This window comes from Lotus japonicus, chromosome 1 (assembly GCF_012489685.1).
Source record: "Lotus japonicus ecotype B-129 chromosome 1, LjGifu_v1.2".
Lineage (NCBI taxonomy): Eukaryota > Viridiplantae > Streptophyta > Magnoliopsida > Fabales > Fabaceae > Lotus > Lotus japonicus.
In genome coordinates, this window is record NC_080041.1 from 58,766,034 (window position 1) to 58,787,645 (window position 21,612).

Sequence of the window (21,612 nt, forward strand, 5' to 3'; positions counted from 1 at the left end):
CACCTCTACCACTGTTGTGGAGAAACCTGAAGAGGAATGGACCAGTGTTGAAGATGAAGCTGCTCTTGGAAACTCAAAGGCTCTAAATGCTATCTTTAATGGAGTTGACAAGAATATGTTTAGGCCGATCAATACATGTACTGTGGCAAAGGATGCTTGGGAAATTCTGAAGACTGCACATGAAGGAACTACTCGAGTAAGGATGTCAAGACTTCAGATGCTTATTACTCAATTTGAAAATTTGATGATCACTGAAGAAGAGACTATCTCAGAATTCCACATGCGTGTCTGTGACTTGTCTAATGCTTCATTTGCTTTGGGAGAACCTATGTCAGATGATAAGCTTGTAAGGAAGATCTTGAGATCTATTTTCCGGAAATTTGCTATGAAAGTCACTGCAATTGAGGAGGCTCAAGACATTGAGAACATGAAGGTTGATGAACTTAATGGCTCTTTGCAGACATTTGAGTTGAAACTGAGTGGAAAGTCTGAAAAGAAGAATAAAAGTATTGCCTTTGTGTCTAACACTGATGAAGGTGATGATGAAGACTGTGAGGATGAAAACCTTTATGAGGCTCTGGCTATGCTAGCAAAGAAATTCAACAGAGCATTGAGAAAGATTGACAAAAGAACCAGGCCTAATGTCCAGGACATGAAGTTCGACAACAAACCCAAGTTTTCTAATTCACAGAGGAAGACTAAGGAAGAAGAAAGATCTGGTCAGAACAAAGGAGTGCAGTGTCATGAATGTGAAGGATATGGTCACATCAAGTCTGAATGTGCCACCTATCTAAAGAAGCAAAAGAAAGGTATGATGGTAACTTGGTCAGATGAAGACACTGAAGATGAGGCGGAGATATCTGCAAACAAAGTCAATGCTTTCTCTGGAACCATCTATGAGTCTGAGACAAGTGATGAGGACATCTCAGATGAGGAACTGTCTGAGACTTACAAGCTGCTACATAACAAGTGGGAAGAAGCATGTAAACTTGTGAGAGAAAAGCAAAGTGAGATAGAACAACTTGTTTCTCAGAATGAAAGGCTGAAAGAGCTCAGCACAAAGCTGAAGGAAGAGCTGGAGGAATGACAGAGTAAGTTTAATAATGCTGATGTTATGGAAAAGGCTAACCTAATGTTGACTAATGCAGGACTTCAAGAGGAAGTGGCAACTCTGACAAGAAAGCTTGAAGCTACTCACAAATCGGTTAGAATGCTGAATAGTGGTTCTGATATGCTTGATGAAATTCTGAAAGAAACTAGCAAGCAAGGAGAGAGTTTGAAGGCAATTGGTTTTGACTACAGAACAGCAAAAAAAGAAGATCAGAAAGGATCAAAGAAATTTGTTTATGCTACAAAACAAACTGAATTCAAGAAGCCCAGGAATTATCAGTTGTCAGATCCATTGCCCCGACATGTGCCTCAGCATGTGAACCCCCAGCTTAAGTTTGGAAAAACTGTACCTTGGAAGTGTCACTACTGTGGTAGGAATGGTCATATAAAGCCCTACTGTTTCAAGTTATATGGTTATCCTCAGATGCACAATAATATCAAGTCCTCAAAGCCTATTCAGATGAGGAAGCAATGGAAGCCCAAGGGTGAAGTCCAAATGTCAGGTAGCTTACACATCTTTCAGAGCATCATCAAAGGAAGACTGGTATTTTGATAGTGGCTGCTCAAAGCACATGACAGGGAACAAGAGCTTTTTACAAGACATCAGAAGTCACTCCACCAACTATGTTACTTTTGGAGATAGAGCTAAAGGAAAGATCAAGGGAGTAGGAAAGCTTGTTAGCACAGAATCTCCTAACTTGAATAATGTGTTACTTGTCAATGGTTTAACTGCAAATCTGATCAGCATAAGCCAACTGTGTGACCAAGGGTTTGATGTGAAGTTCAATAAAATAGAATGTGTTGCGACCACTGATGATGAAAAATTTGTGATGAGAGGAGTCAGATCAAAAGACAATTGTTATATGTGGACATCAGAGGAAAAAGCTCATGTTTCTAGATGTTTGATAACCAAGGAAGATGAGGTGAATGTATAGCATCAAAGACTAGGACATCTCAACTACAGGAGCATGCAAAAGGTTATTGCTGATGAAGCAATAAGTGGCTTGCCCAAATTGAGCTTGGGAAAAGGAAAGCTTTGTGGAGTATGTTAGATTGGAAAACAAACCAAAGTGTCACACAAGATGCTCCAGCATCAGACCACGACAAAGGTTCTGGAATTGCTTCACATGGATCTCATGGGTCCCATGCAGGTTGAAAGCTAGGGAGGAAAAAGGTATGTATTTGTCTGTGTAGATGACTTTTCAAGGTATACATGGGTTGAATTTATGAGAGAAAAATCAGAGACTTTTGAAATATTCAAGAACCTATGTTTGAGACTTCAGAATGAGAAGAACTGTGTGATTGTGAGAATCAGAAGTGATCATGGAAGGGAGTTTGAGAACTCAAAATTTTTGGAGTTCTGTGGAACAGAAGGTATCAGTCATGAGTTTTCTGCCCCCATCACTCCACAGAAAAATTGAATTGTTGAAAGAAAAAATAGAACTCTCCAGGAATCAGCTAGAGTAATGTTACATGCTAAGAAAATTCTTGAAGTTATGAGTACTGCCTGTTAAATACACAATAGGGGCACCATTAGGGCCGGGACATCCTCTACACAGTATGAGCTATGGAAAGGTAGAAAGCCTTCTGTAAAATACTTTCACATATTTGGAAGTAAATGCTATATTCTTGCAGATCGTGATCCGAGGAGGAAGCTTGATCCAAGGAGTGGTGAAGGGATTTTCATGGGGTATTCTATGAACATCAAAGCTTATAGAGGTTTTAATTTTCGCACAAGGACCTTGATGGAATCTGTGAATGTGACTGTGGATGATGAACCAAGTAAGAAGGAAGAAACAAATTTGAATGAAGATGATGATGGTGCAGATGTTCCAGCCGATGCTCCAACAACCGTCCTCGACAATGATTCTGAGACAAGTGCAGATGAACAATAAGACAAAGAGATCCCATCAAACAAAGCTCCATCGATCAGGGTTCAGAAGAATCATCCTCAAGAAAACATCATTGGTAATCTCCAAGAAGGGGTGACTACCAGATCCAGAAGTCTTATTGCTCATGGTTGTTTCATCTCTATGATAGAACCCAAGAATGTCAATGAAGCTCTCACTGATGAATACTGGATAAATGTTATGCAAGAAGAGTTAGAGCAGTTAAGGAAAAATGAAGTGTGGGATTTAGTGCCTAGACCTGAAGAAGTAAACATCATTGGAACCAAGTGGATCTTCAAGAACAAATCAGATGAAACTGGAACAGTCACAAGGAACAAAGCAAGGCTAGTTGCTGGAGGATATACTCAGATAGAAGGGGTTGATTTTGATGAGACCTTTGCTCCAGTAGCTAGACTGGAATCTATAAGACTCTTGTTAGGTGTTGCTTGTCTTTTGAAGTTCAGGCTCTATCAGATGGATGTGAAGAGTGCTTTTCTGAATGGTTATTTGAGTGAAGAAGTCTATGTTGAGCAACCTAAAGGATTCATAGATCCACATCATCCAGACCATGTGTACAAACTGAGGAAAGCCTTGTATGGGTTGAAGCAAGCACCTAGGGCTTGGTATGAAAGGTTAACTGAATTTCTTGTAAGCAATGGTTACTGTAAGGGTGGAATTGATAAGACTCTGTTTGTGAACAATGACAAAGGTAAGCTCATGATAGCACAGATTTATATGGATGGCATTGTCTTTGGAGGAATGTCAAACTCGATGGTGGAGCATTTCGTCCGACAAATGAAATCTGAATTTGAGATGAGCTTAGTCGGTGAATTGAATTATTTCCTAGGGCTACAGGTCAAACAAATGGAGGATTCTATGTTCATATCACAGAGTAAGTATGCTAAAGGCTTAGTCAAGAAGTTTGTCCTTGAAAAGGCTGGTCACAAGAGAACTCCTGCTGCAACACACATAAAATTGTCCAAGGATGAGCAAGGAGAAGATGTTGATCAAAGTCTCTATAGAAGCATGATTGGAAGCTTGTTGTACCTTACTTCTAGTAGACCAGATATCACATTTTCTGTTGGTGTGTGTGCAAGATATCAAGCAGCTCCTAAGGCAAGTCATCTGCTACAAGTCAAGAGAATCATCAAGTACATCAATGGCACCAGTGACTATGGTATTCTCTATACTCATGATACAAATTCCTCTTTAGTTGGATTTTGTGATGCAGATTGGACAGGTAGTGCAGATGATACAAAGAGCACATCTGGTGGGTGTTTCTTCTTAGGGAATAATTTGATTTCATGGTTTAGCAAGAAAAAGAACTATGTCTCATTGTCTACAGCTGAAGCAGAGTATATTGCAGCAGGAAGTAGTTGTACTCAACTCATGTGGATGAAGCAAATGCTGAAGGAGTATGATGTTGAGCAGGATGTCATGACATTGTACTACGACAATCTCAGTGCAATCAATATTTCCAAGAATCCCATACAGCATAGGAGGACCAAGCATATTGATATTAGGCATCATTTTATTAGAGACTTGGTGGAGGATAAAATTGTCAATTTGGAGCATGTTACAACTCACAAGGAGTTGGCTGATATTTTCACAAAACCCCTTGATGCAATCACTTTTGAAAAGTTAAGAGGAAATCTAGGGATTTGCGTTTTTGAGGCATAGCAATTAGCGTGCCACTTTGTGTTAGCGGCTAGTTTATCCTTGATCATCATTAACTACCGTTGTGATATCAGCAGAGAGAAAGTTACTTTATGGTTCACTCATCCTATAACTACCTCCAACGGGCAAATTGTGTTCTCTCAACCGCTTATGCATCTATCTTCTTCTAGTCTCATTGTTTCTCATTTTCAATTCTCTTTCATCGTTCTGTGCTCTGTTTGTGTTTGCTCTCAATTCATCATGTCTCAAAGTTCAGGAAAGAATGATTTTGTCAAGGCAAAGATTGAAAGAACTTCTAAAGGAGTCAAATGCATAGGTTTGAAGAGTGGTTCTTCTCAACCATCTTCTGTGTCAAAGAAAGCTCCTGGGAAGACGAAGACAAGAAACCCAGCAAGAAAGACCTACATGTCAAAGGTTCAGAACAAAGAACCCACAAATGTTCCTCACTATGAGGATGTTACTGATGAAGAGGAAATCAATGATGAAGATTCTCCTATGAAATCGCCCCCTGATGTTATGCCCGATGTTGAGACATCTTGGTCTAAGGAAATTTGTGATCAAGAAAATCCTGGAAATGATTCCACTTCTCATGAAGATTCAGGCGATGCTACCCAGCCTGATGTTTCTATATCATCCTCTTCGAAGGATGCTGATCCAAAGAATGGCAACTCTGAGGATACCAATTCTGAAGAGGCAATCCAGGCTCCAGCCCCTGCTCAGGACATCTCTGATGATGATACTGATGATGTTCCTCTGACTGAGTCTGAAGAGAAAAAGAAGGGTCTCTACTCCTGAAACTACTCCTTCTCCACCAAAGAGATCTAAGTCTTCTCCTATAACCTACAAGTCTAGACAAGCCAATGTGAAGGGTAAAGGAAAGCAAAAGGAAGAGAAGACTCCCAGTGAGAAGAAGAAAAGGAAGATTCCAGTTGAAATTGAAGACTCTGAGTCAGATGCTGACGCCGATGTCCAGGACATTCGACCTTCAGAGAAAAAGAAATATTCTGGTAAGCGTATTCCACAAAATGTCCCTGTTGTTCCTATTGATAGAGTGTCTTTTCACTTAGAAGAGAATGGTCAGAAGTGGAAGTTTGTTTGCAAGAGAAGAATGACCAAGGAAAGAGAAGTTGGCCCTGATGTTCTTGAATGCAGAGATGGTATTGCTCTTATTGAGAAAGCAGATCTGATGAAGACTATTCAGAATGTTGGAAGGTGCTATGAAAAGCTTGTGAGAGAATTCTTGGTGAATCTCTCTGTTGATGTTGGTCATCCTGAGAGTGATGAATTCAGGAAAGTCTTTGTGAGGGCTGAATGTGTCGTGTTCTCACCTGCTGTAATCAATCAAGCAATTGGAAGAAGTGCTATTGAATTTGCTGATGAAGAAGTGTCCATGGATGATGTGGCCAAGGAACTTACTGCTAGTCATGTGAAGAAGTGGCCCAGCAAGAAATTGTTGTTCACTGGAAATCTCAGTGTGAAGTATGCAATCCTTAACAGGATTGGTGCTGTGAATTGGGTTCCTACTCAGCATACCTCTGGTGTTTCTGCTACCCTTGCCAAATTGATCTATAAGATTGGCAAGTCTATTGCATTTGATTTTGGAACTTTTGTTTTTGAGCAGACATTGAAGCATGCTGATACTTGTGCTGTGAAGCTGCGTGTTTCATTTCCTTCACTTCTTACTGAGATCATTCTCAAGCAGCATCCTCAAATACTCAGGGCTGATGAAGTGGCTATGTCTCGTGGAGTTCCAATCACTCTGGATCAACGCTTGTTTATGGAACCACATCTCCTAGACATTGCCATGCCAACCAACAGGACATCTACCTCTCCTGTGACTGAATCTGGCACTCAGGCCATCATTGCTGAATTATAGGAAGTCTTCAAGGCTTTGTAGGAGACAATTAGGGTGAGCACTGCCAGGAAGCTCAAGGTTGATGCTTTGCTTCTCAAGCTGCAAGAAGAAGAACGCCAAGGAGGAGAGCAAAGTGCTGCTGCTACTGCTGCTCAGGATGGGAGCAATGAAGAGGAGGAAGGATCTGCTGAAAGTGAGGAGGAGAGTGCAGAAGAGTCTGGAGAGGAATCCAGTTCTGAAGACTAGTCTGATATGTTTTTTGCTACTTTCTTTTGTTTTTGGATGTATTTGTGCACCCTTTGCAAATTTGTGCTAAAAAGGGGGAGTAGTTTGCAGTTTAAAGATTCTATCTACTATGGTTTGTAATAATTTGTGGTGCTACTGTGAAGATCTATGTTGCTACTGTGAAGACCTATGTTGCTACTGTGAAGACTATGTGTGTTTTGCTAGTGTTAGCTTTGGTCTGTGTAATTTGAAGACAAGTTCAAGACAATGGCTATGTTTGTTTCAAGTTGCATCTTCTAGTTTTATGTGGATATCTCAAGCTGATCTACTGTGAAGTCATCATATGCTAAGGCCAAATAGTAATTCTGTTTGTGTGTTTTTGCTGCTAAGTGTTATGTTCCAACTATGCTAGTTGTTGGTATGGATGCATCATTTGAGGGGAAGCTATGCTTAAAGGGGAGAATTAAGATTCTCTGTTGTTGGTACATGTTGTCTTGCATTTTGTCAAAACAACCGATTGTCGAAGCAGACGCAGTGGCATATGATTATGCGAAGCTAGGGCATCAGTCCTCAGCTTGAGTTTATGTTGTGGGCCCTCTGAAGATTATCTGAAGATATGTTTTCCGTGTTACTTGAGAGTCAAGTAGCTATTCCAGAAGGTTCTGTTTATGAGTTGTTATTTGTTGAAACAATCTTTGTTAAAAGATTGGTTTCTATCTTTACTTGTGCAATAAGTAACCAAATCTATAAAGATTGCGTTTTGAATTGTTGTTGCTGCAATCTGTTACTTCATCCCGTGCTAACCCTGGAGCCCATGCTACCGCGGCTGAAGTCTATAAAAGGATGAAGACCTAAAACATGAAGACTACCCGAAGCTATTGAGAGAGATCAAGTGTTTTAGGATTTGTGATTGTGCTTTGTCCTTTGTTGTAAGATCAAGATTTGATCAGTGGTTGCATCTCTATATTTTGATGATTACAATTAAGGTTTTTGAGGATGAACAATTATGGTACTCTAACGTTTGTCCTGTTGAGTTGTGACAAACAGGTTCTGATTCTGACCCAAGCCGATTCCATCAGAAGAAGAAGACCCAAGGGTAACCAGAAGAGAGTTCTAAAGCTTACCATGTTTGTTCAGAACAATGGCAAATCCTTCAAATGTTCTGAAGATAGAAGCTCTCAAGAGGTACTGAAGAACCGAGGTCAAAAGTTCTGAAGACCAGATGTTCCAGAAGGAACGGTCCTGAAGTAGAAGACTCAAGTTCTGAAGACCTGCAAGAAGTTGGCTCTAAAGACCCAAGCTATTCTAGCTCTGGAGTTCAGAAGTTCTGAGGAACATGTCCAAAAGCAGAAGTTGCAAGGTCACCAAGAAGCCTTTCAAAGCAAAGAATGTGGTATCTTCAACAAGACCCCTTGAGCTACTTCACATTGATCTCTTTGGACCAGTGAAAACTGAATCCATTGGAGGAAAGAAGTATGGGTTAGTCATTGTGGATGACTACAGCAGGTGGACATGGGTAAAATTCTTAAGGCACAAGGATGAAACACACACTATGTTCACAAACTTCATTACTCAAGTTCAGAAGGAGTTCCAAACTTCAGTGATTACTGTCAGAAGTGATCATGGTGGAGAATTTGAGAACAAAGCTTTTGAAGAATTGTTCAACTCTGAAGGGATCTCTCACAACTTCTCCTGTCCTCGCACTCCTCAACAAAATGGAGTTGTTGAAAGAAAGAACAGAACTCTTTGGGAGATGGCTCGCACCATGATGCAAGAATCAAGTATGGCTAAGCACTTCTGGGCAGAAGCAGCCAACACTGCATGCTATATCCAGAACAGAATCTCCATCAGACCAATTCTGGAGAAGACTCCTTATGAGCTTTGCAAAGGAAGACAACCTAATATCTCTTACTTCCATCCCTTTGGGAGTACTTGCTACATGCTCAACACAAAGGAGCAATTGGCTAAATTCGATTCTAAAGCTTTAAAATGTTATTTTCTTGGTTATTCTGAAAGATCTAAAGGTTTTAGAATTTATAATGTTGACCATCAAACTGTTGAGGAATCTATCCAAATTAGATTTGATGACAAGCTTGGCTCAGAAAAGTCAAAGCTGTTTGAAAGATTTGCAGATCTCAACATTGATCCATCGGAAGCAAATCAACCAAAGGACTGCCCAGAGGATGTTGCTCCAGAGGCAGAACCATCAGAAGATGCTCCAACAACTTCTGATCAACTTCAGAAGAAGAAGAGAATAGCTGCCTCTCATCCAGAAGAACTGATTATTGGCAACAAAGATGCTCCTGTCAGAACTAGGTCCATGCTCAAACCTTCAGAAGAGACTCTTCTGAGTCTGAAGGGACTTGTATCTCTCATTACGCCCAAATCAGTTGATGAAGCTCTTGAAGATAAAGGCTGGATTCTGGCAATGCAAGACGAGCTAGATCAGTTCACCAAGAATGATGTCTGGTCCTTAATGCCTAAACCCAAAGGTTTCCATGTCATAGGAACCAAGTGGGTATTCAGAAACAAGCTGAATGAAAAAGGAGAAGTCACGAGAAACAAGGCAAGACTGGTAGCTCAAGGCTACAGTCAACAAGAGGGGATTGATTAAACTGAGACCTTTGCTCCTGTGGCAAGGCTTGAAGCTATAAGGCTACTGATCTCATTCTCAGTGAATCACAACATAATTCTTCATCAGATGGATGTCAAAAGTGCCTTCCTAAATGGCTACATTTCAGATGAAGTGTATGTCAAACAACCTCCTGACTTTGAAAATGACAAGCATCCAGAGCATGTCTACAAGCTCAGGAAGTCACTCTATGGACTGAAACTAGCTCCCAGAGCTTGGTATGAAAGGCTTAGCTCCTTTCTTCTGAAGAATGAGTTTGTAAGGGGTAAAGGTGACAACACTTTTTTCTGCAGAACCTATAAGGATGATATTCTCATAGTTCAGATTTATGTTGATGATATTATATTTGGTTATGCTAATCCCTCTCTCTGCAAGGAATTCTCTAAGATGATGCAGGCTGAATTTGAGATGAGCGTGATGGGAGAGCTCAAGTACTTTCTGGTAATTCAAATTGATCAACGACCAGGAGTCACATATATCCATCAGAAGAAGTACATCTTCGAACTTCTGAAGAAGTTCAACATGAGTGACTGCAACATCTCAAAGACTCCAATGCATCCTACATGCATTCTTGAGAAAGAGGAAGTTTCCTCTAAGGTTTGTCAGAAGCTCTATCGTGGAATGATAGGCTCTCTTCTTTATTTAACAGCTTCCATACCTGATATATTGTTCAGTGTGCATCTCTGTGCTAGATTTCAATCAGATCCTAGAGAGACTCACTTAACAGCTGTTAAGAGGATCCTCAAATATCTGAAGGGAACCACTAACCTTGGCTTGATGTATAGAAAAACATCAGAGTATACACTTTCAGGTTTTTGTGATGCTGACTTTGCTGGAGACAGAGTGGAAAGGAAAAGCACCTCAGGAAGTTGCCATTTCCTTGGAGCAAATCTTGTCACTTGGTCAAACAAGAGACAGAACACAATTGCCTTATCAACTGCAGAAGCAGAATATGTCTCAACTGCCACTTGTTGTACACAAACCATATGGATGAAGAATCATCTGGAGGACTATGGTTTGTTTCTGAAGAAGATTCCAATCTTCTGTGACAACATAGCTGCCATCTCCCTCAACAAAAATCTCATTCTACACTCAAGAGCAAAGCACATAGAGGTAAAGTATCATTACATTCGAGATCATGTTCAGAAGGGCACTCTATCGTTAGAGTATGTTGATACTGACCATCAATGGGCAGATATCTTCACTAAGCCATTAGCAGAAGATCGGTTTTTATTTATTCTTGAAAATCTGAACATGGACTTTTGTCCAGAGTAAGGTATTTACAGAACCTCTGACCATGGTGCTTCTGAAGTCATAAGATGTTACCTATTCAGAAGGTACTCGATCAGAAGCACTTTACCCACCGGTTAAACTTCTGTGGTAGACAACAATACACGTGTCACTTCTTTTGTGACATAGTTCCTTGTGTCGCGTGGTGTATCTGCTATAATGATGATACATACTCTCCTCCACTGTGCTATTTTCTGACTAATTATTTTACAAACCGTTGATCTTGCTTTTTGCCTTATGCTTCTTAAAATCTCAACGGTTACTATTAAACCCACTATACGCACGATCTCACACACGATCTAATCCACACACTTACTCAAACGGTTTTCAAAACTCTTGTGTGCATTACATTTCATTCACTCTTCTCCCTCCAATATTTCCTTTCTCTCTGAACCCTAAACCTCGCATTCCTGAGAATCATGGGCAAATCAAGGAAATCGAAGGAAAATGTTACTGCTTCTTCCAAGCTGACTGTCGAAGAGCAAGAGAAGCAAAGATTTGAAGAAGCTCAGCAAATTCTGAACGCGGCCAATGCGGTCACCTGCGTCAAGAAGATTGAAGAACTGGTTGTGTGCAACGAGTTAAGAGTGGACTTCGACAACCTGGCTAAACATGGGTTTGACATCAGGGATCAAGTCGATTTGCAAGGTTGGTCTGGCTATTTCAATCGACTTTGTGGCCCTATCTACTACAAACTAGTTGTGGAATTCTGGAAGAATGCTGTATGCAACGACTACTACGTCGTTTCTCATGTGTTGGATAGAAAAATTGTTAAATCCGAGGAATCCATTGCAAAATTGCTGGGAATGGAGTTCCAACAGGGCAAGAGAATCAAGAATGTGGATGCTAATGTTCCTGGCATGAGGAAATTAGTAAATAAGGCTATTTATGATAACTGGTCTTTGGAGAAGACAAAGTATACCATAAAGGAATTGAAGCCAACAATTAAGATCTGGAAGAAGATTTTCATCTACTGCATTCACCCCAGAACAGGAGGAACTGATTACCTCAATGCAACTCAAAAGGTAATCATGTACTATATCTCCAAGGGTGAGCCTGTGTGTCTTCCATTTCTGCTCTTCAACTATCTGAAGGAATGTGTTGAGAAGTCAAGAACTACTGCAATTGAGACCAAGAGGTCTATCTCCTACATTCCTTATGGCAGGCTGCTCTCAGATATTTTCACTCAGAACAAACTGGTCAAGACTCTGTCTGACCTAGGACTTCATGAGGATCTGGCTATGTCCATTGGAGATGCTCTCAATGGGACTAAGTTGAAGAGAATGCAAATCATTGACAAAGTTCAAGTTGAACCTGAAGAAGAATCATCTGAAGAAGTTCATCAGAAGAACCACCCTGTTGATGACTATCCTCTCTGGTCCAAGAAGGATAATCCAGCCAGCATTCTGGAATATGTGAGAATGCTCAGAAGTGAAGGAGATCCAATCACTCTCGAGGAATTTATCAAAAGACTTCCTGATAGTCGTCCTGAGGTACCAACAAGGAAGTCTAAGAGAACAACAAGCAGAAAGCCTTCAGATCCAAAGGGCAAAGGGATTCTGATAGAGGAAACCAAGAAGACGAAAGCTGCATCAAAATCTGTAGTCATCAGGGAACCAATTCCAGAACCCTCTCCTGAAAGAACTCCAGTGCAGTCACCTCAGAAATCTCAGTCTGATAGCTCTAAGAGCTCTATGGCTTCCTCCATTGGAGCTCAAGAAGAAGAAGATGACACCAACAGAGGAGGAGCTGTTCACTCTAACTCTGAAGAAGGTTCACTTAGAAGGAATGTCAAGAGGAAAGCTGTCATGGAAGAGTCTTCTGATGAGGAAACCGAAGATGATGATGTTCCTCTGACCAAGAGGCAAAGAGTTCAAGTAATTCAAGTTGAGGAGGAAGTTGAGCAGGATGATAGTGAGATTATTGGGAATATGCTCCAAGTTATATGGGAATCTCCAGAAGCTGAAGAATCCACCGATTCTGATGAAGCGCCCATAAGCAAGAGGAAGAAACTGCCTCTGAAGGGTCCACTTCAGAAGAAGGAGCCAGAACCAAAGCAAGCATCTGAGAGTGCTTCAGAGGTACAAAGGGAAAGGAGATCAAAGATAGCTTCTGATCCTGCAAGGACTGCCAGACTCATCAGATCTACAACCCTCAGAGGTTCAAGTAAGGCATCTACCCAAAGCATTAATTTAGATTCTGCCTTAGTAGTTATTCCTGAACAACCTGTACCTATATCTACCTCCCTGCCAACCTCAATCCAAACAGTTTCACCTCAAACAGAACCTCACACACAAACCATATCTCAAGCCGAAACACAAGCTCCCCACTTAAACATCCAAACTGCTACCACTTCCATTCCATCCATCCCAATTCAAACCTCTTCCACATCCACCACCACTGAGTCTGTACCTCTCTTTAATTCATTCATTAAGGGTTGATGGTATGTGGTATGCCTTCGGAAGATGGTCAGAAAGTAGAGCTTATGAGCTTGAGAAGCAGCTTAGCAGAGAGAAGCATCTGAGAATTCATGATGCCTTAGAGAGAGCTTATGAGCAGAGGCAGAGGGTGTTACACAAGGTTTGTGAACCCATGAGAAGAGCAATGGCTGCAAGAACACATGTTGTCTCTGAATGTACCTCAGAAGATGCTGAGATGATTCCAGCAGAGGTTGCAGAGGACAGTGCTGAAGAGATTATCATTCATGAGGCTGCAGAGGTTGATGAGGTTCAGATGGAAGAACCTATTCCAGTTGCTGCTGAAGTTCCTATTCCTGTTCAAGCTCCAGAACCAGCTCCACATCCGGAAGTTGCTCTCCTGGCCACCAGAATTGATAGGATACAAGATGATCAGCAGAGGCTGTTTCAGATGATTGAGCAAGAAGGCATCATTCAGAATGAACAAGGTCAGCAGATTCGGGAATCTACAAGCAGAATGGAGAATATGATGAAGTATCTAATCGAGAATCTACCATCCTCTTCAAAGTCTTGAACCCCTCCCATCTATCTTTCATGCATATTTATTCATCTTATCTGTCTGTGAACTTATTCTATGTTTGACCATGTTTTATTTTCTTATGTGTTTCTGCTACAACTTATTTCATGCACCGTCCACATCTCTTAGTAACTCACATGCATTTATGTTCGATGAGTTTTATGCATGTTTTTTCTGTTACTTCTCTTCTTTATAATCTATTGCTTTCATTCTTCTCCATCGCAATTCAATTCATTCCTTTCTCTCCTCAAATCAAAATGTCTTCTGTTGATTTGATTTCTGAACTTAAGGCTCTGGTATTTGACCGGACCTTTCCCTGGAGTGTCAATCTTTCACTCACTCAAATCTCCCAAGCTCTTGGGAAAATTGAGTATCTGCTGGACTGCTGGCTGACATCGAATCAGACCTACTGTCTGCATACTCTTCAGGAAGTTCTGAAAGAACTCCTTCGCCTGGCCTCTCACCGAAAGGATCTTGAAGTTCAATTCGAGAGCATTTGTCTGCTCATTGAGCATAAAAAGAGGGAACGAGAAGATCAAGAAGAAGCAGGTAAAGTGCTTCAAGCTGCTGCCTCCACTCCTACAATCAATGAGAGTGAGATTCTGAAGGAAGAACTGGCTGCCCAGTTAGCTTCCATTGATCAGGACATTCGTCCTTTGCACCTTCAGCTTCTTTCAATGAAGGAATCTCGTGCCTTCTTATGTGTCTAGGAATTGTTCTCCTAGTATTTTCTTATCCTCTGTACTCATTTCCGTTCATTAATAATAACATGCGTTTTATCTAAGTTAATTCTTTGTTGTTATTGTTTTTGTTTTTCAATCTTTTTGCTTATGACAAAAAGGGGGAGTACATAAAATGGTTTTTGATAAACTTTTAACTTTGTTTATATAATATAAAACCAGTTGAGGAGAATAAGTATCAAATACTTATAGCACATAGATATTGCCAAGCGTCCTAAACAAGGAATACATTTTGTTCAATCTTCTGAACAAACATGCCTCTGACGCCTTATCCCAATCCATCTGGACAATACTCTATGTTTCCAAGTGATCTACGCAAGTTCTGAACCATCAAGCTCTGATGAGTATACACTCTTCTATGCGTATCTTCTGATCACCTCACAAGACTCCGAATCTAGACTCTTCATCATCTCATCAAGTCATAGATTCAGGGGGAGTCAGGGGGAGTCCCCAGCTCAGAATCAGGTGCTATCCTAGATTCAGAATGAGCAACATAAACCGTTACACAAGGATAATTTTAAACTCTGATCTCTTCTCTCTTGTGTACTCAGTTTATTGACTAAGAATTGCTCATCAAAATACTTGTTTTGTCATCATCAAAAAGGGGGAGATTGTAAGATCAAGATTTGATCAGTGGTTGCATCTCTATATTTTGATGATTACAATTAAGGTTTTTGAGGATGAACAATTATGGTACTCTAACGTTTGACCTTTTGAGTTGTGACAAACAGGTTTTGATTCTGACCCAAGCCGATTCAATCAGAAGAAGAAGACCCAAGGGTAACCAAAAGAGAGTTCTAAAGCTTACCATGTTCGTTCAGAACAGTGGCAAATCCTTCAGAAGTTCTGAAGATAGAAGCTCTCAAGAGGTACTGAAGAACCGGAGTTAGAAGATCTGAAGACCAGATGTTCCAGAAGGAACGGTCTTGAAGTAGAAGACTCAAGTTTTGAAGACCTGCAAGAAGTTGGCTCTGAAGACCCAAGCTATTCTAGCTCTGGAGTTCAGAAGTTTTGAGGAACATGTCCAGAAGCAGAAGTTGCAAGGTCAGAGGATCAAAGCTTCCGTCTGACTCTGATCAGAAGCTTCACCAACGTCCATCTGAAGCACTCCAGATCATAAGTCAGCTGGTGAAAGGACAGGTCGCTGTCATAGTACACATCGTACTGTCATAGCCTATCTGCCACCTACCTCGTTCAGCCTAGCAGTCTGATATTACAAGATTGTCACTCCAACGGACAAAACCCTAGCAACGGATACACCAAATGCCTTGGAGTATATAAGGGCTGAAGATAGAAGAAAGAAGCTAAGAAACTTTGCTGATTTTCTTGAGTTCATTCAAACCTATCTCTTAGCAATATTTCTTCACTGTTCTTGAACATCTGAGTTTACCATTAGCTTTTCAGAAGCATTTCTTGTAAACCCAAAACCTTTTACAAACACTTTGTAAAGTTCCTTAAGAGACCAAGTTTGGTCGGATCTTGAGAGGACTGAATCAAGTTTGGTTCAGTGTTTAGCTAGTCTTGAGAGGATCGATTGATCAGCGTCTAGAGAGAATACTAGTGAGAAAATTAGTGTACTGTTAGTCACTTAGCAGGTTGCAAGTGCAGTTGTAACATTCATTGATTTTAGTGGATTGCCTTCATCAGAAGAAGGAAGAAATCACCTTCACGGGTGGACTGGAATAACTTGAGCTTTTATCTCAAGTGAACTAGGATAAAATACTTGTGTGCTCTACTTCGTCGTTCTCCTTAGCACCTAGTTCTTATCTTTAAGTTTTTCTAAACTTAAAAAGGGGAAACTTTTGTTTAAAAACTCTATTCAAACCCCCCCACCCCCCTTTCTAGTGTTTTTCGCACCTTCATTTGTTAGTTGTGAATCCTCTTTGCTAACTGATTCTATAAAGCAAAGAAGGGTTCTGTGTGTTTGATTGCCTTCAAACTCTGATTGTTAATTGTGTTCACCAATCACTTTGGCAGTGATTGAGAGAAAGTGAGAGGGGCTCTCATACTTAGGTTGAGATACTAAGTAGAAATACACTGGTAGATTAGGAAGTGAACTATGAACTGTTGTGTTCATGAGTGTCTGTAATTCCTAAATCTTGAGATAGTGGATTTCCTTTCTTTGGGTGCAAACCCTCCAGACGTAGGTGAAAGTTTTTCACTGAACTGGGTTAACAATTACTGTGTTTTTGTTATTTATGTTTTTAAGTTCTGTTTTTCTGTTAAGCGATTGTCGAACCTATTGTCCTAGCATCGTGCAAGACAATCGTACTACAGGGAAACTGGATTACACTTGTGTTTAACCTCTCTGCTCGGGTGTCGCTTACCACCTAAATGTAGTCAAATCGGCTGTAACTCGTAGGTTAGCTACTATGTCTGCTACTTAAGAACACTCTTGATGTTCTTATGTGGAAACCTGATCTTTCGATCACCACTGGTTCCTCCGAGGTCCGGTGTCCCGCCGCATAACCTCAAAATGAATGAATGATGCAATATGGTTAGCCAAACATCGTAGTATCCTTACAATGCAAAGTGTCTAGGTAAGAATATTGTCTCTAAGATACCCTAAGGTAATTGTCGAATCATCGACCTCAAATTCCAACAACAAAAGAGTGCAAATACCCTTGATGACTACTCGAGTCATATGACTCATCCATTAGATTGTCGAAACTGCCTAGTGGGCAAAAGAGTACAAATGTACTTGGAAACTTTTTTAGTCTCCCAAGGTCACCCTTAGGTAGCCAAAACAACGAACTGCTCGTCGAGCAGAAGGTGCCGAAGAACACAAGGTATTTTCCCGAACTAGGATCACCGACTCTTCCCGTTTTCCAAACACATTTTCGACTCCTAAATCTTTTTCAAGATATTATCATCATTATTTAGAAGCATTCTAGCTTTGTTTAGCGTATTATGAATTTCATTTGTAAATCGATTTCTATTTCTTTTTGTCTCTAACTCTATAAGTCAAAAGATCCCATTAAACCCAAGTAACTCCCCGAGAAGGTCTCGATCCCCTATAGCGGCAAAGGCTCGAACCTTGGTCAGGCCTATCAAATATTCTCCCAAAACCCAGTCTCTAGTATGGCATAACTTCACATTTCCCCACACTCCGACGTTCCACAGATATTGCACGTATTTTCAAACTGCTAAGTGTCTTTCTTACAATCTCATTGTCTAACTACTCCCCGATTATCTCAAAAGATTTTGCATTCTCCAATCCTGATCCTCAACCTATTCCAGATCAGACCACTTCTGATCAGGTGACTTAATTTATGCCCCCAACTTCTGAAGCAGAAACCTCTGCTCAGAAGCCACTAGCTCTAACTAAGTCGTTGCTCAACTCACACAGCTCCCAATCATTCCCTATACCTATCCAGATCCTACCAACCTTCTGGAATGCATTAAAATCTTTAATGATAAGGCAACAACAAGACTGAAAAATCTCTATGCTATCAGTGCCCTAAGTGAAAAGCCAAATCTGGTTAATGCTCAATGGGAAAGTCTTGTAAGTTGGATGTAAAGACAGATTGAGGACATGCATGCATTCACTGATCATGAGCGATCTGCTATGAAATTTAGGTTCCCTTAGAATAAATGTCCTACGCGATGTTGGGACAACAGGTTCGACAATCGACTAACAATAACAGCAGTAATTAAAACACAAGTAAACAAGACACAAGAATTGTTAACTCTGTTCAGTGAAAAACCTCACCTACGTTTGGAGGGTTTGCACCCAAAGAAAGAAAATCCACTATCTCAAGATTCAGGAATTACAGACACTCATGAACACCACAGTTCATAGTTAACTTCCTAATCTACCCAGTGTATTTCTACTTAGTATCTCAACCTAAGTATGAGAGCCTCTCTCACTTTCTCTCAATCACTGCCTTAGTGATTGGTAACTAACAATCAACAATCAGAGTTTGAAGAATCAAACAACACATATCATTGCTTTGCTTTATAGAATCAGGGAGCAAAGTATGATCACAAGTAACAAGGACAAAGAACAATAACAATCCTAAAACACTTGATCTCTCTACTTAGTATCTCAACCTAAGTATAAGAGCCCCTCTCACTTTCTCTCAATCACTGCCTCAGTGATTGGTAACTAACAATCAACAATCAGAGTTTGAAGAATCAAACAACACAGATCACTACTTTACTTTATAGAATCAGGAAGTAAAGTATGATCACAAGTAACAAGGACAAAGAACAATAACAATCCTAAAACACTTGATCTCTCTATTAGCTTCGGTAGTCTTCAAGCTTTAGGTCTTCATCCTTCTATACACTTCAACAGCGGTAGGTAGGCACTAGGATTTGGTTGGGCTGAAGTAACAGATTGCAACAACAGATCAAAACTGAATCTCCAAGATATTGTTGCGATTTTCAAAAGTAAAGATAGAAACCAATCTTTTAACAAAGATTGTTTCAACAAATAACAACCCACAAATCAAACCCTTCTGGTACAGCTACTTGATCCTCAAGTAACTACAAAAACATATCTTCATAAAATCTTCAAGGGCCCACAATCACGTTTCAAGCAGAGGACAGATGTCCTAGCAACAAAGAATCAGATGCCACGACATCGGCTTCGACATCCGGTAGTTTTGACAAAATGCAATACAACAAAGTAACAACATGCTAGAGTTGAGGCTGCCAAGGTAACGAAAGAGACTCTGACTGAACGAAGACAAGTTCTTCGTGAATCCAAAATCTTCATTAAGCTAAGAGAAGCCATTCAGAATACCAAGAATAAGGAAGAACATTCAGAGGAAGCCAAGGCTAAGAGTGCTGAAGCTGAAGCCAGAGAAGCTGAATTGGAACGATTAGTTGCTCAAGCTGACGAATTGGCCAGAGCCGCTGGTGCACGTCTTGAAGCTACAAAATTTGAAGCCGCTCAAAAAGAGGCTGCTCACTTAGACGCTCTAGAACAAGCCGCTAAGTTGGAAGCTGAAGCCGCCACTCTGAAGGCCAAAGCTCTTGCTTCTGCATCTGCTTCTACATCTGCTCCAGATCCACCTGCAACTTCTGCTATGGATGTTAGCTCTGCTCCTACTACTTCATCAGTTCCAGCAGCTCCACCTGCATCTGCTCCACCTGATTTAACTACAATTGCGCAAAGGCTTGATAGCTTCAGAGGCACATTGACGACCAAGCTGTGTTCAACAAGAGTGTGCAAGCAATGTTTGAAGATATTCTGAAGAGGCTTCCGAATCCTAAACCCTAGTCTACTAGGATTTCTCTTTATTTCCCCTTCTTTTTAATTTTTCACTTAATTCATTTTTTATCTTGTTGATTTTCATGTTTACGTCAGTTCACGTTTTACTTATTATCTTTTATTTTTTCATCCTCTGATCGTTTATCATCATATTCTAACACATCACATATACACAAAATGCTTTAAAAAATAACATCCTTTTATTCATTAAAACTTCTGGTTACGTTCAGAAAGGAGGATTTCTCCTCATTTCATGGTATCATTCGAGCATTGCTGCCAACTGCCTATCAATAGGCCGCCTCTGAGTTATCAGACGCGCCATCTCCTCCTTACACTCTTCCTTTCTCTCCTCTGTGTCATCTGCTTGAAGCTCCAGCTCTGTCTCCCAGCCACCAATCATCATGGTGATATCCGCTTCTGCACAGAAGAGCTCACCCAGTTCCTCAACGAATTCTAGAAAAATTCAAAGAGTTGCGTCCAGAACTGGATCCAGACCATCATTGATTTGAGATATTGATAAGGTGAATACCCCTGACGCATGCTGCTTATCGTTGTGATCTTGAAGTACAACGCAGCATACAAATTTTGCTCGAAGGCTCGTTCCCTTAACTCCTTCAGATCCCTCTCAAAATTTGCCATGTTGATTCTCTAAGAGATGTATGCAAGCTTAACCAAGGAAAACCTTCTATTTATACTTCAGGATCGATTGCCAGTATTTATCACTGAAACACCTTTCCAAGAAGCCGTTACCAAGATCACCTTTGAATGTCTTAAATTCACTTGGCCAGTAGTAAACGTCCATTCTATATTCCCCTCCTTTGGCCGATGTTCTTCACTTCATTTATTTTCTTTTTCTATTTTTCTCTGATTATATGTGTCTTTATTATCTAACTTATTCTCCTTATTTTCTTTCTTTTTGTGAACTTAGTCCTTTCTCAGGGGGAGTGCCTTGCACTTCAATGCTAAGTTTTTCACACCCCTGTTCTTTTTGCTTATGACAAAAAGGGGGAGTACAACCCAATTTTTGATGTGTTATTTTTCTTTTGGAGAATTTGAAGTTACATATCGTTATGACTATAGATCTTTCATGAGGCACTAGCAAGGAATACATTTCACTTCTCCTGAAGTGATCATATGCTCTGATTCCCTTAATGCTCTGATCTACTAAATGTCTATATGTCATATTAACCATTAAATGATTGACTCTGATTGATACATCACTCTCTGATCATTTATTTATTTTATTTTAGCTCAGAATCTAGACTATTCTATTGTTTTCATTAAGTCATAGATTCAGGGGGAGCTTAGCTCAGAATCAAGCTCATTGCTTGGATTCAGAAGGAGCTATATAAACTATACATATCAGGATAAGTTTAACTCTGATACCTTAAACTCTGAGTGTATTCAGTTTATTGGTTTTGTCATCATCAAAAAGGGGGAGATTGTAAGACCAAGATTTGGTCAGGTGGAACAACTCTATGTTTTGATGATAATAAGTTTATTTATTATGTATGAACAATTATGGTACTCTAACGTTTGTCTTTTAAGTTGTGGCAAACAGGCTCTGACTCTGATTCAAAGACTCAACATTTATCAGAAGTTAAAGACTCAAGAGTAACCAACGTTACGCTTCTGCATTCACTACGTTCTTCTGAACGGTAGCAAACACTTCAGATGCTCTGAAGATTAAAGCTCTGATGTGGACTCTGAAGACTCGAGCGCTGAAACTCTGAAGACCAGATGTTCTGATGAATGGTCTAGAAGCTGAAGGCTTGAAAGCTCTAAAGTTCAAGAACAAGCTGGCTCTCAAGATCTGAAGCACTTCACATTCTGAAGACCAGAAGTTCTGTTGAACGGTCCAGAAGCAGAAGTTTTGAAGATTAGAGGATCCAAGCTTCGCTCTGTCTCTGATCGCATAAGCTTCACAAGTTCCAATATGAAGCGTCGCCCAAGATCAAGAGTCAACTAGGCTAAGGCAA

At 40.4% G+C, this 21,612-nt stretch overlaps 1 protein-coding gene across 1 annotated transcript; it reads left to right on the forward strand.

Moving 5' to 3' along the window:
- The first annotated feature begins 4,916 nt into the window (after window positions 1-4,916).
- LOC130740046 (uncharacterized) lies at window positions 4,917-6,777 on the forward strand. Its single transcript, XM_057592545.1, has 2 exons — window positions 4,917-5,369; window positions 6,574-6,777. The coding sequence occupies exons 1-2, from the start codon at window positions 4,917-4,919 to the stop codon at window positions 6,775-6,777; spliced, it is 657 nt and encodes a 218-aa protein (XP_057448528.1).
- The last annotated feature ends 14,835 nt before the right edge of the window (window positions 6,778-21,612 follow it).